The sequence below is a fragment of the Lotus japonicus genome, chromosome 6, assembly GCF_012489685.1.
Source record: "Lotus japonicus ecotype B-129 chromosome 6, LjGifu_v1.2".
Lineage (NCBI taxonomy): Eukaryota > Viridiplantae > Streptophyta > Magnoliopsida > Fabales > Fabaceae > Lotus > Lotus japonicus.
This window is the reverse complement of record NC_080046.1, coordinates 62,362,646-62,376,331: the sequence shown is the minus strand read 5'-3', so window position 1 is coordinate 62,376,331 and position 13,686 is coordinate 62,362,646. Positions and strand designations below refer to the sequence as shown.

Genomic DNA, 13,686 nt, shown 5'->3' with positions numbered 1-13,686 from the left:
GAGGCTCGGCCCGGCCTGACTCGTTTATTAAAAAGGACAGGCTTAGGCTTTTTAAAAGACATATTTAACTAAAAAGGTCAGACCCAAACAATTTAAAAAGCCTATTTAGCCTGATAGGCCGACCTACTTATATATTATTTTTATTAATAATATAAATAAATATAATTTAATTATATATAATTTAATTTTTTTTAAACTGATGTAGACTTTAGTATAAAAGAAAATCCTAAGTCCATACCCTAACCTAGATTAGAAACGTTCCAAACATATTCAGCATAGCACATCCTCAGCCACACAGGACGCAGGCTGCAGCCAGCCGCCACTACCGATCTACCGCTGCCAAGTCCACCTCTCCTCCAATGATATAGGTTTAGTTTTTGAAATGCAATGATACAGGTATTTTTATTTGAAAAGAAAGTGCAATGATATATAAAAGACTTATTAGCCCGCAAGCCTAATGACCTTCTTTTGATAAAATTATCTGTTAAATAGGTTTTTAAGAAGGCTTGTAAGCCAGGGCAGACCCTAGAAAATGCCAGGTCAAGCCATAAAATTTGGCCTATTGATAGGCCGCAGGCCAGGCTTGGGCCACGAAAAAAAAATGCAGGCCAGGCCTAGGCCACGCAAAGCTTGGCTCGGCTCGGCCTATTTCCACCCCTAATACATACATAGCTGAAGTTCAAATCAAATACGCAACGCAACGAAAACGACGAAAACAGTCGCTTTACGACGTCGTATTTATACGGTCTAGTTCTTTCTTTCAATCTTCATTCTCTTGTTACGTCAAAACTCCAAACCCATATTATTGTTACGGTCCCGTTATGACTCTTTGACTTCTCCTTCCTCCACCGTACCGGAAAACACCTTCGCCGGAACCACCGCGACGGAGGACACTGATTCCTAATTGCGGTATTCTCCCTTCACACATGTACGTAACCATTCGATTTCGCCCTAATTGTTACTTAACGTGGCTCCTAATTTGTTAATTCACTTTTTTCAATTCGAAGAGAATCCACTTTTGTCGTGAAGTAATTGGCGTTTTCTTTATAGTGAATTGATGTTTTCTTCTCCTTTTCGTTTGATTTGTGTACTTCAATTGCAGTGTACAGTATGAAGAAAACTTGGTGCTTGATTTTGGTTGCCTGGTTATGCCTGTTTGCGTTTGCAGATTGTAGAGGTAAGAGTGAAAATTGTGCTTTAATGTTCTTCAGTTTTCAATTCATTGGATTTTTAGTTCTATGCCTATCACTTGATTTTATTCCTTTTGTTTGGTTGGCTTAGTATCTGCTTGCTTTTTGAATTAGTTGGATCATAGTTGTTGGGTTTAGGTTTGTAATGGGTCTGACTGACCCTTCTCTGTACCCAGCCATGGTTGGAGCTTTAAGCACAAGGTTGCTTGCCCTTTTCAATAGTTGTTGGGCTAACCTATGTTAGGCATCATGTTATTTCTCTTTTCAGTACAATTGCTCTCTTTTTGTATGATCCAAAATTTGTGGGCAATGAGTTTATCTGTCCATGTATAATACAAAAGCGGAATACCGAATTTAAAAGGATCTCGGAGTGAATCGCGTTGTGGGCCATTCGAAGGGATGCCCTTTAGTTTTCATCGCTTTAGGCAATGTATGGAAGATGCATATTTGGTAGAACTATCTAATGCATGGTGCCACAGAACACATGTGGCAGGATCTTTATCTTTCTGTTTCTGCACAACTCAATGAGATATTCACATATGCAGCTGTGTCTATTGCATAGATGAACAAATATGAAGTTGTAAGATATTAACAAATTACATTTTGAATCGTAGTCTTGTTTCACATTTGTGTACCTATTCTATTTGCAGAACTCAAGGCTAGGCATACAAGCAATGATGTCCCGTACAATCATACACTTGCTACAATATTGGTGGAGTATGCTTCAGCGGTGAGTTCTATGAGAATTTTATATGTTCAGCCTTTAAGAAGTATAAGAAGAATTGCAACTATTATGCATTTTGTCTGTATTCTAATCTTATCATGGAGGATCGATCAGGAATCATGATTGTAATGAAAAATTCAAGTTTCAATTTGGCCTTGTTTAGATAAGTTTAATATTAGCTTTGATTATTAGTCTCATATAGATATTTTATTGTTTATAGGAATCCCGTAATAAGTCCTGAGACTGTTTTAAGTAGGTCACTTTAAACCATATCTTCTTTCTTTTACAGTTTTACTGATAAAGGAAGACAATGTATTTATTTCTGCTTTTGCACTACTAAAATATTTTAACAATTAATGGACCTTCTGACATGCCAAACCCGATGTAGAGACTCCCAACCTAACCCAACCTAATCATGGCCAGGCCACATCCAGCATAAGCTAAACTGTCTGTCATTTATTGTATTATATTAGTATAGCTAAGAGTTCAAGTCATTTTGCTTCACTGATGTAGTGAATCTAGAGTTGCATTACGTGCATTTGATCAAACTTATGCAAATTCTGTATTAATTTTATAAAAGGACTGAAGTATATTAGGTTCTTGCAGGTATATTTGTCAGATTTGACTCAACTTTTTACTTGGACGTGCTCTAGATGTGCTGACATGACTAAGGTGCTGAGAATGTGAATATTGATTTTAACTCTGTATGTTCACTCAAGTTGTGAGTGAGCTTTGCATTATTTACGTTCCAGTATCCTACTAATTTGGTCTTCTTATAAAATAATTGGTCTAAAGATCTTTAAAATGGAAACAGGGTTTTGAAATTATAGAGCTGGTTGTCGATGTCGAGCATTGCTTACAGGTGGGTGAGCTCTCATCTCAGAAATAACATTCAATTAAATTATTGAAAAATTTCATATCTTTATTTTCTTTTTTACTCATTAATTATGTCTATTTTATTGATGTACTTTGTTATTATGCAAATATCACTTCCATTCTAGGCATTTGTTGGAGTGGCCGAGGATCCTAACGCCATTATCATTGCATTCAGAGGAACTAATGAACACAGGTATATTTTCTTGCTGGCCTAAATTTATATATATTTTGTTATTGTGGGCCCAAATTTCTATAGGCACTGCTAAAATGGATCTTTTAGAACGTAGTGTTATTACTTATTAGTGATGCCTAGAAACAGATTACATGTTTGGCTTAAATTTATATTTTGTCATACTTTCCCATATAACTCTGAGAGTCAGAGCATAAATAATCTATATATGAAGAAAACATGTTTGGACCGTCATGTTTGAGATCTTGCAAATTATTGTTTGTTAAGTTAAAGAGAACATGAGTTATATTCTGAGTTGATTTGTTTGAAACTGCTTTTATGCAGCTTACAGAACTGGATCGAAGATTTATATTGGAAGCAGCATGATATAAATTATCCAGACATGGATGACGCAATGGTGTGTGCTATGAAAGGTTTAGAGTAACTTTGTGCTCTGTAGTTTTGTCAATTTTGATATATTATTGTCATTGTCTTCAGGTACATCGTGGTTTTTATTCTGCATACCACAATACAACAATTCGTCCTGCAATTCTAGATGCTGTTAAAAGAGCAAAGAAGTTTTATGGAGATATTCAAATTATAGTGACAGGGCACTCAATGGGTGGGGCAATGGCTGCATTTTGTGCACTTGATTTAACGGTAATTATAATTTGGCTTGTTGGCATGACTGGGTATCATGTGTTGGTTTTGCTGTGCTCTTTTTGATTTTTCTACATAAGTATTGTCTATGTTTTGCCTCAGGCAGGGATTTTGAATTTCTTCGGGAACGATTATATTAGGAAACTTATATTTTAATATTAGAAATATAAGGAATACTTGCAACACACTACTACTATATGAGTTAATGGAGTGAGACCAAATTATTTGATGACCAGCATGGAATTCATCCAACAATAGATGGAGTATTGGAAAGAGTGTGTTGCCAATATTTATCTTATAAATTTATATAGTTGGTCTCAACCTTGGGTAAAAGAGGAAGGTTGTTTTCTGCAATTTAGCAACTATGTAAAAGTTGGTAAATCTTTTTTAAGCATGGAACAGAACAATGATAATACCTTTGAAGTTGAAAAATGATAAAAAGATTCCGGAAGAGCCATTAGAAAAGGCTATGCTCTAAATATCTTTTCTGAAAATTTGATGCTTTGATCAATGGCATTGATCATGTAGTGGGATGAGGTTGGTTTTTTGTTTTGGTTGTCGAACTTGGAATGCTATGCCATGGGAACTTGGTTAAATTTGGTTGATGTATTTTGGCACTGCTGGATATCAAATAAGTCTAAACTTCAAAGTTTAAGCTGAATTCATCCAAATCAGCTCATGAACACCCAATTCATAGAAAATTATTTTTTTGGATCTTAATTAATCTCCACAAACCTATTCGGCATTCCAAAATCCAAACTGCAAACTTGTATTATCTCTGTGTAGTTCATTAAAGTTCTCATTTCAAGATTTTCGTATTATATAAGGATACATAGTTACTTGTGTGACACTTGACTCTACATTTTTACAGGTAAATAAAAATGAAAATAATGTTCAGGTTATGACATTTGGACAACCTCGTATTGGCAATGCTGTTTTTGCATCTCTCTACAATGATCTAGTTCCAAATACGATCCGAGTCACAAATGACCATGATATTGTTCCTCATTTGCCTCCATACTATCAGTATTTACCACAGAAGACATACCGCCATTTTCCTAGAGAGGTAAGGCATTGCATAATGCAATGATGAAATGTACTTTGAGCCAGTTATGTTTTCTTTCTCTGTGGAATGTTATGACAATGTCATCTACTGTATTATTGTATCTCATTTAATAGTGCCTAGACATTTTTTGTGTGTGGAATGGAGATAGTTTTTGCATACCTATAGTAATTTGTTAAATTGCATCTAGTTATACAACAAATAATAACTGTCCCATCTCCTTGATTATTTTGTAATTTTAGAGAATTACAAATAATGATTGCATGCCAATTATAGTCACAATTATAGTTTTGTACTTTTATGTCTTTTTTGGTATGACTTAGTTGAGACACCAACTCTCCTCTGCATTCCCAGCAATGTGAAAACTGAAAAGCAACAAATGATTTATTTTGTGCCTTCTCCATCAGCTTGTTTTCTTGCTCGGACAAACCAATAGCTTTTTTCTTGGTCACTCTGCTTTGTCATAATCTACGGCTCTTCAGTTTATTCATAGCAGGGAATATGCAAACCTGCAGCACTTGTTTCATTTGTTTTCCAGTTGTTCAAGAATCATTGTTGTTGATTGCAGGTATGGCTTTATAATGTTGGATTAGGTAGTCTTGTATACAGGGTTGAGAAGATTTGTGATGGGTCTGGCGAGGATCCATCTTGCAGCAGGTTAGTCAATCTGTTTTGTCATAATGCTACTTAAAAATATGGACTTCATTGAAAATTTTACTACTGAAGTGGATTCCGTGGGTATATATGTATAATGTATCCCTTAACTCTGGTGTTATGATGGAACTAATATCCCGGAGGTTTTAGCCATTTCTCAATTGATAATGCTGCTCAAATTTGATTTGGTTATCATATGCAGGTCAGTGAGTGGGAATAGTATCACAGATCACTTGGTCTATTATGGTATTGACATGGGATCAGATACACCAGGATCATGCAGAATTGTTATGGATTCTAATTCTAATATTCTGAGTTCTGGCATCAGAGACTCAAGAGGAAACCTCATTTTGTCCAGAGATCCTGCAACCCTTCTAAAATTGAGTAGAGGGTTTGACAATCAGGACAAGTCCTTTAGTGTTGATTGATTTGGCTTGAGATATCTTCAGCAACATAGTTGGGGGGAGGTTATACTTCTGATTTCTTCTTCCTTCAAGCAAGCTGAAGAATTCTATTGAAATTAAGTAATTAACTATGGCTTGAAGTAGTTTGTGTATATAGTCTTCGAGTCTTGTATATGCTCATCCTTGTACATATGATTAATAATTCTTTCTTTCTTTTTTTCTTGTCAAAACAGAATTCAATATGATTAATATCATATTAATCATATTAGCTCATAATAGTATTAATATGATTAATAATTCTTGATACTGCTGTTAGTGTACAATTTTATTTTTAAGATCTATTGAATTCCATCCATGGTTTAGGTTACCCATTTGTGGCTAAGTTTAATTTTACTCAAAAAAATAATCTGCTCCTCCCCTTTATTTAAATTTCTAGTCTTTTTCCTTGTCCAGTTTCATATTTTGTCTCTAGGTTCGAGTTCTGTGCTAGCCCCACATTTGGAGGTTTTTTCCAAGATAATGTAAGTGTGTATAAATTGAGAAATAAGACTATTAACGTCTATTGACCTTAAATCTAACAGAAATTCAAATACACGCTAAGATACTGTAAACCGGTTATGAAGGAAGATACATAAAAGAAGTGTAAATAAATTTGTATTTATCTTTTTTAGAATGTCATTATGCTAGCTTAATATTGTTCCCTAGTCAGCTAAGTAGGCTATTTATGGGGGATTTGCAGGGTATTCTAGGAAGGAAGCAGGGATCTTTATGTTTGAACTGAGAACGAGTTTGAGGAACCAAAATTGCTAAGAATATCCAAGTTACAATTGCAACATTTGAGATCCACACATGAAACAAACAAGGGAAGTACTCCAACTATTCCATTAACTTCAATATGTGTTACATTTAAAGAGGACCAACCGAAACATAATATAATGCAGGATCAATATCAACAACACATACAACTAAAACATGTCACTATTAGTATTGTACTGGCATTCATAGCAATAAATCTGAGCAATGAGCCTTTTCCATCTAGCAAATTAATCCAAATGTCGCTTTTCATTTTGTCTTCAAATCTTCACTGTTTGTTGGATTCTTTATTGTCCCTGCAGCACAAACATGTTTCCATTAAGTTCTTTCTTATCACAAGTATTTATACTAATTAATGTGTGAACTTTTGTTTCCCCACATACCTCCTCAACCTTCAAATCTTTTTCTTCGCCTTCAGAGGTTGAAACATTTGTGTCTTCTTTTATGTCTTCTGCTTCCTCGGCCAAAGTCTTTTCTTTTACACTAACATCCTCTGTACACATTTAATAGCAATTCAAATTCAACAACTTAATCCTGGCATATTTGAAGCAATTTCTATGAAAAATGACAAAGTGTTCAAATTTCATATCAAAATAACTCTACGAGGTTCATCCTTTGCACACACCTTTTTCATTTTCTGCTGGTTTTATCTCTTCTGCAGCTGCGCCAGCAGCATTATCATCAATAGCATCATTGATTTTCTGATCATTCTCTATCAATGAGTCAACTTTCTCAGCATCAGCTTCCTTCTCTTCTTGTACATTTGTTTTCTCAGGTTCATCTTTAACATCATTATTAACTTCAACACCAGATTCTGTGACACTTGCACTTTTCTTCTCATCTGAAGTTACATTCTCAACATTGTTGTTCTTTTGGTCTTTGGTTTCTGTCACATTTTCCTGGCCTGCCTTGGAGCTGACACTGGATTTCTTGCGCTGGAGGACAGTGTTATCTGAAGCAACATCGTGTTTGGATTTACCACAACCCATTGTTTTTCCTACTTTTGTGTGAATTGATTGAAATAGAAGTAATTAAAGGGAAAGGAAACTTTGAGATGAAGGCTTCAATGTACAATAACTCTCTTTAATAGGAATATCAGAATGCGTGAATTGAAGAGGGGGTGGTTTATGTTGTTATGGTTGAGCAATGGAAACTATGGCTTGCATGGATGTGATTAGGTGTCATGGTTCCTCTGTGCTATAATTGGAGCTTTGTATTTGCAATTAGATTCATTCATTGATGGAAAATAGGCAATAAAAAGTTGTTGGTTATGAGTAGGAAACTGTCTTGGCAAGGTAACTTTGTTTTCTGTTTTCCCTCTTCCAAGAATGGCAATATTGAGATTTTGAGGTATTAGGTTCACTAAATTAAGAAGGTGAATATTTACAAAAGTTGTTAGGATAGACATATGTTCTTGTTTTGTTCTGAATATTTCATTAGGCAATATGGTAAATTACCTTCGAACTTTCATATATAATTTTCAAAGATTAAATATAAATATGAACAATAATTTTGCCCTGAATATGATATTGGGTGGCAAGTGGTATGTCCATGTTTAGGCTAAAGTTCCAAATGATCTTCATTTGAATGATTGAACCACTTCAAACACAAAACAATATAAATAATCACCAAATCTATTTTTTAAGACTTGACAAATGAATCAGAATAGTTTTCATAAACAATTATCAGTATCAGTATAGTTGACAATCATGTCGCAGCATTTCTGGTCAGAGCTCATGAAATCCAGTAATAAACAATTAGCTAGATTGACGCATTTTTTCAAAAGAAAGTAAAGTTAGAAGATTCATGCTTGGACAATGGACAGTGCCAATTGATAAATAGTAATGACCGCAAGGTGCATGAATCTCGAAGCCCAAATGGCAATTGTACAGTAAACCCACAAACAGCATAAACACATAAAACTTTATCCGGATGCCAAATGTGAGTAAGAAGTCTCACATTCGATGAAAAAAAATGTTGAATAGTTGTTAATGTGAGAAAATAACATAAGTAAATAAATGTATCTAACTTTCAAAAAAAAAAAAGTTGAATAGTTGTTAATGTGAGAAAATAATAGAAGTGAAAATAACATATTCACTTCTTTTCCACCTTCATTTCTATCTATTTCGCTTTTTTAGTTTTTTCTATCAATCAAATCATCTATCACATATTTACTTCCTCTCTCATTTCTTCTTATCTCTCTTCCTCCACCTCTTCACACCTCAATGACCATCATAGTTTTTCTAACTCTTCTTCAAATCACTTTTATATTTATTTCAAATTTAATCTTTGATTTTACTTTATGATCCGACCTTGCTTCTTAGACCCTCTTTCTCTTTGAATAATCAAGATTTTCTCATCACTCAATTAGATTCAAAATTTTAATATTAACAACTATATATAAGGTGAGAGTATCCATACATCCCACACGGGTCAGAACTCAACAATTTAGAAAAATAAAAAATATATAGATTCACTTTTTTCTTGGAATTTTCTCAAACAAGGAAAGCTTTTGGATCGATACAGTTCACTCAGAGTTGGCAACTTGGATCTATACAGACATACAGTACAGAAACTGCTTTGTTAAATTTCCCCCCACAAAACATAGTATCTAGTAAAATAACAACAAAACACAACGGTTTTCACGGTTGGTTGCCTTTTCCATTTCTGAAATGCCATTTGTTTGTGTAGAATGTTTAATCCTACGGCCATACCCTCTTCTCTTAAAATTTTCACCATCACTCAATCAATAATGAATGCTGAAGTCATGATCAATCTTCTGCCATGCCATGCCATGCCATCCCAACCACCACCTTATCTCCTCTCTCTCTCCTCCCAAGTGGGAACATGCTATTCATTATCATCAAATTTTGTAGCCAACATTTTTGCATTAAAATATTACATGATAATCATGGCTTGCTGCTCATGTCTCTTTGTGGATCAACGCAACCCCCCATTACCACCCACACCATCATCAAAATCTTCACAAATCACAAAACTCCCCTCTCTCCCTTCCCTTCTCTCCCTCCCTTCCTCCAAAACTCATGGAATCCTCTCCCATTGAACGCCTTGACTTTGGGAAGATGGGATATGGGTGTGTGTTTCTTCTTCTTCTTCTTCTTCTTCTTCTTCTTCTTCTTCTTTTCATTCCTTCATTTCATGATGACCCTTTTTTGATTTTGTGCTGTTTATTTGGTAGGTGCAAGCATTACAGGAGAAGATGCAGGATTCGAGCACCCTGTTGCAATGAAGTTTACTCATGCCGTCATTGTCATAACGACGCAACGGTATTTCTTGTTCTTTTCCTTTGTTTTCTTCTCTTTTTCAGCTCAAATATCTTGTATTTTTGCTTTTCTCTGATCTGGGTTTGCCTTATTCCATTCATTAGAGCATGCTGAGCAACCCTTTTGATCGCCACGAGCTTGAACGCCAGGAGGTTGAACAAGTAAGAATGAATGGACCACCCTTTTGTTATTGTGCTATTTTCATGAGATGATTATAGGACTTATGTGGTTTTTGCATTTTTTTGTTGTTTCAGGTTGTTTGTTCAGTTTGTGACACAGAACAGCCAGTATGAAACTATTCCCAGTTTGATTTGAAACTATGTTTTCTTTTTCAAATTTTGTGTGTGTGGATAGCTTATGGTTTTATTTCTGCTTTCCCCTTATTGTTGCTTTCATTTGTTTCTTTTGAAGGCTGCTCAAGTTTGCACAAACTGTGGTGTCAGAATGGGAGAGTATTTCTGTGACATCTGCAAATTCTTTGATGATGATGTAATGAATCACTGTATAAATCTGCAGTTGATATTTGCCTTATTTCTACTTTCTGTTCTCCATACTTCCTGGAGATGGAGTTGACTCAGAGTTGATATTTGGTGTTTAGTCTTGGTTTATGATTGTTAATCATATTTTTTTCCTATTTGGTGCTGATTGCTGGTTTACACATTGTGCAGATAGGGAAACAGCAGTTTCATTGTGATGATTGTGGGATCTGCAGGTGCGAGTTTGAGTAAATCATTCTATTATTCCTGAGTTGTGTTACCCAAATTTATGAATTGCAACTAATTTTAGTGATGAAATTTTGGAAACAGAGTTGGTGGACGTGAGAACTATTTCCACTGCAAGAAGTGCGGTATGCATTCATCATTAGGCCACCATTGTGTCTCTTTTGTTGCTTTAGGATTTCTTTTTTCTTTTTCAAATTAGATTATGCTGCAAATTTTTAAGTTTCTAATAGCAGATTCAATTCTTTCCTTCCTTTGCTTTTGCTGAACTTTTCACTAGTTTATCTTTTCTGTGAGGTACTGAAGGTTGTATTTGATAGAATTAAATAATAACAATAATAATCAGTAGAATTTGCATGGTAACTGTGTGTTCAATAATCTGAAAGAATTGCCATACATGTTCTCAGCCTCTTATTGGCACCAGAAGATCAAAACCACTATTGTGTATCAATTAGCTCTGCATTCATTTTTTCTTGTAGTTGGGACAGAACCTTTGTTTTCTGTTTTGGTATGCTAGTTTCCTAAACCTACTAGGTTTATACTAGTTTGTTCTCAAGTGATTTCTTATTTCATGTGCCTGCTATAATGCAATGTGACTTATTGCCCTCTGATTTGGATTTTTAAATTACTAGTGTACAGTTATGCTTCCTCTGTTTTTCCCCTGCTTCTTATGACAACCCATCAGAATCCAAATCCATATTGGGGATCTAATAGTGATCTCTCAAAAGCATAGCATTCAGGATGTAGTGTATCAATTCAAAGAATCCATTTCGAACCCATCTATGGTGTTTTGTAATTTTGTGAACTGTTTCCTTTGATTGTTTCCCTGAAATCCTCTGTGATGGATTGTTCTGTTTTCCTTGGAATCTGAAGGTACCTCAAATATTATCTACTGAATGGCACTATCTTTTCTTTTGTTAACCAATCAATTGCTCTATCGTGACAGGGTCTTGCTATTCAGTTAATCTGCGCGGTAATCATTCATGTGTGGAGAACTCCATGAGGCATCATTGTCCCATTTGTTATGAGGTCTTCCTCTCTTTCCCAGACTCATGTTTTCTGTCAAAAGAGGAATTTCATCTTTGTCCATTGGAAAATGAGAATATTCTGATCTGAATTCATTATGTTGTTACAGTATCTTTTTGACTCATTGAAAGACACTATTGTCATGAAATGTGGTCACACAATGCATTGTGATTGTTACCAAGAGATGATAAAGCGTGACAAGTGAGTGTGTTAACTGTTTGAGAGTTCTTTAGTATATAAAACGTTATCCCTATTAACTTGACTTGGTGTATGGCTTAGGTGCTGTTGCCCCATATGCTCCAAGTCGGTAATTGACATGTCTAGGAGATGGAAGAGAATTGATGAAGAGGTAGCTAGTTAAATTGAAGACGGGAGATGCTTTCACTTGATTTCTTAATTTTTATACTGTGCAACTATCTATACTTGAAGAAATGTTGACTGTTGTACCACAATTGTGACTTCTCACTTTTTTTTTTCTTTCTATAATAGATTGAAGCAACTGTCATGCCTGATGATTATCGGTATAGAAAGGTAAAAATACATTCCTTGGAATGCTTGCCTAATATGTGTTACCTCTATTTATATGTTGACTTCTGTTAAAAACTACAGATTAGACATGAAGTATGCTTTTGATGAGTATGAATATACCTTTTGTCCTTTATTTCTATGAAGCAAAGAACACCATGCAGATTTCATATGGAATTATATAAATATGGATGAATATGACGTATATACTTTCAGGATGGGTTGAAATGATAAGATTCTTGTTGTGCACATCAATCACACACACACGTACCCACATTCACAAATATCACAGTTTTATCAGAAAAATTCAGAAAACTAAGCAGCATGAATTGCAGGTTTGGATACTCTGCAATGACTGCAATGACACAACCGAAGTTTACTTCCACATCATTGGGCATAAATGCGGTCACTGCAGTTCGTATAATACTCGTGCTATTGCTCCTCCTGTTCTTCCTCAATGACCAGATTCTTGCTGCTCAGGAAACAGATCTTGCAAGGCAGTCAATTTAAGTTTTTACTCTATTATTATAGAGCCTTTTTTAACTCATCATCAAAATTGATGGTATATCACTATATTGTGCCTTTGAAACTTTTCATAGATTATTCTTCCTCCATCAAATGGAGTGGTTAATGTTTTTTGTGTTCGAGTCATTAGACTGAAATGAAAATCTGTATACTATGTAATATAGGGGGAAATGTTTATTCATGAGCCTCTGCTAATTGTGTGTGCTAGTGATGTATTGTTATTGGAAGATGGATTGACATTGAATTTAGTCAACACAATTCAGTGATTCCTTCCTTGCATAAGTCAGCCTTTGTCATATTTCCTTTGCTCACTGCCATAAGTTTATCTGCATAATCAAACAGATGAAATGAACTGAATTGAAGTTTTTAGTAATATAGACAACTACTCAGTTTTATGTGAAAAGTTATAATATATCAAACCGTCATATATGATGGTTCACGGTATACCAACCCAACATTTTGAGCCACTATCAATGGTTCAATTATGAAGATCATTTTTTAAGTATTGGAGGCTGAATCATATTGCTGGTGTTAAATCTGTTATTTTTAAATTTCACAAGGTTTTAATGCTAGTGTTTCAATCAATATGTCTTGACTCTTGAGAGTTGATAAAAAGCTAAAATGTATGAAGTATAAGGTACACCATTTTGAATATCAATTGAAGAAGACCAATTTCAAGATTTAGAGAGTTCATGATGAAGATCAGAATATACTTGCCTTCTATTGGAAGTTGAAAAGAATTTTGCCATTAAAGGGTTGGTTGAAGGGTAGAGCTTGAAGAAGATGCACTGTGAAGTAACAGTTAGATTCTGATATTCATTTTCTGAGTTTGTATACTTTAAGTTGTTGGATATCTCATTCTTACTTTTCTTGAATTTGTTCGGCATTCATCTAGGCTTTAATTAGAAAGATTTGAGTCTCTAGAAAACTATTTTTTATTAATTCTCCCTGCTCTTCAATTTCAATTCTATTTGATTTCAATAACACTGAACCATATATTCTTTGTACAATGATTTTACTTCATAAATGCATCACCATTTGTTCTGATGAAGAT

At 34.7% G+C, this 13,686-nt stretch overlaps 2 protein-coding genes across 3 annotated transcripts; both read left to right on the top strand.

The window, feature by feature from the left end:
- Positions 1-763: 763 nt before the first annotated feature.
- On the top strand, positions 764-6,044 carry LOC130722371 (lipase-like). 2 transcript variants are annotated; one of them, XM_057573079.1, is made up of 11 exons: positions 764-909; positions 1,103-1,177; positions 1,841-1,920; positions 2,521-2,586; positions 2,729-2,776; positions 2,916-2,983; positions 3,305-3,377; positions 3,458-3,619; positions 4,491-4,685; positions 5,251-5,339; positions 5,539-6,044. In XM_057573079.1, the coding sequence occupies exons 2-11, from the start codon at positions 1,111-1,113 to the stop codon at positions 5,762-5,764; spliced, it is 1,074 nt and encodes a 357-aa protein (XP_057429062.1). In that variant the 5' UTR covers positions 764-909; positions 1,103-1,110; the 3' UTR covers positions 5,765-6,044. The 2 variants fall into 2 exon arrangements, with proteins under 2 accessions (XP_057429062.1, XP_057429061.1); XM_057573078.1 differs by having other exon boundaries at positions 764-928.
- A 3,364-nt stretch (positions 6,045-9,408) lies between these two features.
- Positions 9,409-12,914, top strand: LOC130722372 (E3 ubiquitin-protein ligase MIEL1). The gene is made up of 12 exons (XM_057573080.1): positions 9,409-9,647; positions 9,753-9,840; positions 9,942-9,998; positions 10,092-10,124; positions 10,249-10,326; positions 10,506-10,549; positions 10,644-10,684; positions 11,503-11,585; positions 11,692-11,783; positions 11,862-11,931; positions 12,072-12,113; positions 12,443-12,914. Exons 1-12 carry the CDS (start codon positions 9,598-9,600, stop codon positions 12,566-12,568), a joined length of 804 nt encoding a protein of 267 aa, XP_057429063.1. The 5' UTR covers positions 9,409-9,597; the 3' UTR covers positions 12,569-12,914.
- The last annotated feature ends 772 nt before the right edge of the window (positions 12,915-13,686 follow it).

What these genes read in the sequence shown, in the direction of transcription:
- LOC130722371 (XM_057573079.1), top strand. Translation starts at nt 1,111, where the DNA reads ATGAAGAAAACTTGGTGCTTGATTTTGGTTGCCTGGTTATGCCTGTTT. An exon ending in GATGTGCTGACATGACTAAG is followed by an intron (nt 2,587 to 2,728) that starts GTGCTGAGAATG and finishes AAATGGAAACAG; the next exon opens with GGTTTTGAAATTATAGAGCT. An exon ending in AGAGGAACTAATGAACACAG is followed by an intron (nt 2,984 to 3,304) that starts GTATATTTTCTT and finishes GCTTTTATGCAG; the next exon opens with CTTACAGAACTGGATCGAAG.
- LOC130722372 (XM_057573080.1), top strand. Translation starts at nt 9,598, where the DNA reads ATGGAATCCTCTCCCATTGAACGCCTTGACTTTGGGAAGATGGGATAT. An exon ending in GATGATTGTGGGATCTGCAG is followed by an intron (nt 10,550 to 10,643) that starts GTGCGAGTTTGA and finishes TTTTGGAAACAG; the next exon opens with AGTTGGTGGACGTGAGAACT. An exon ending in GAGATGATAAAGCGTGACAA is followed by an intron (nt 11,784 to 11,861) that starts GTGAGTGTGTTA and finishes TGTATGGCTTAG; the next exon opens with GTGCTGTTGCCCCATATGCT.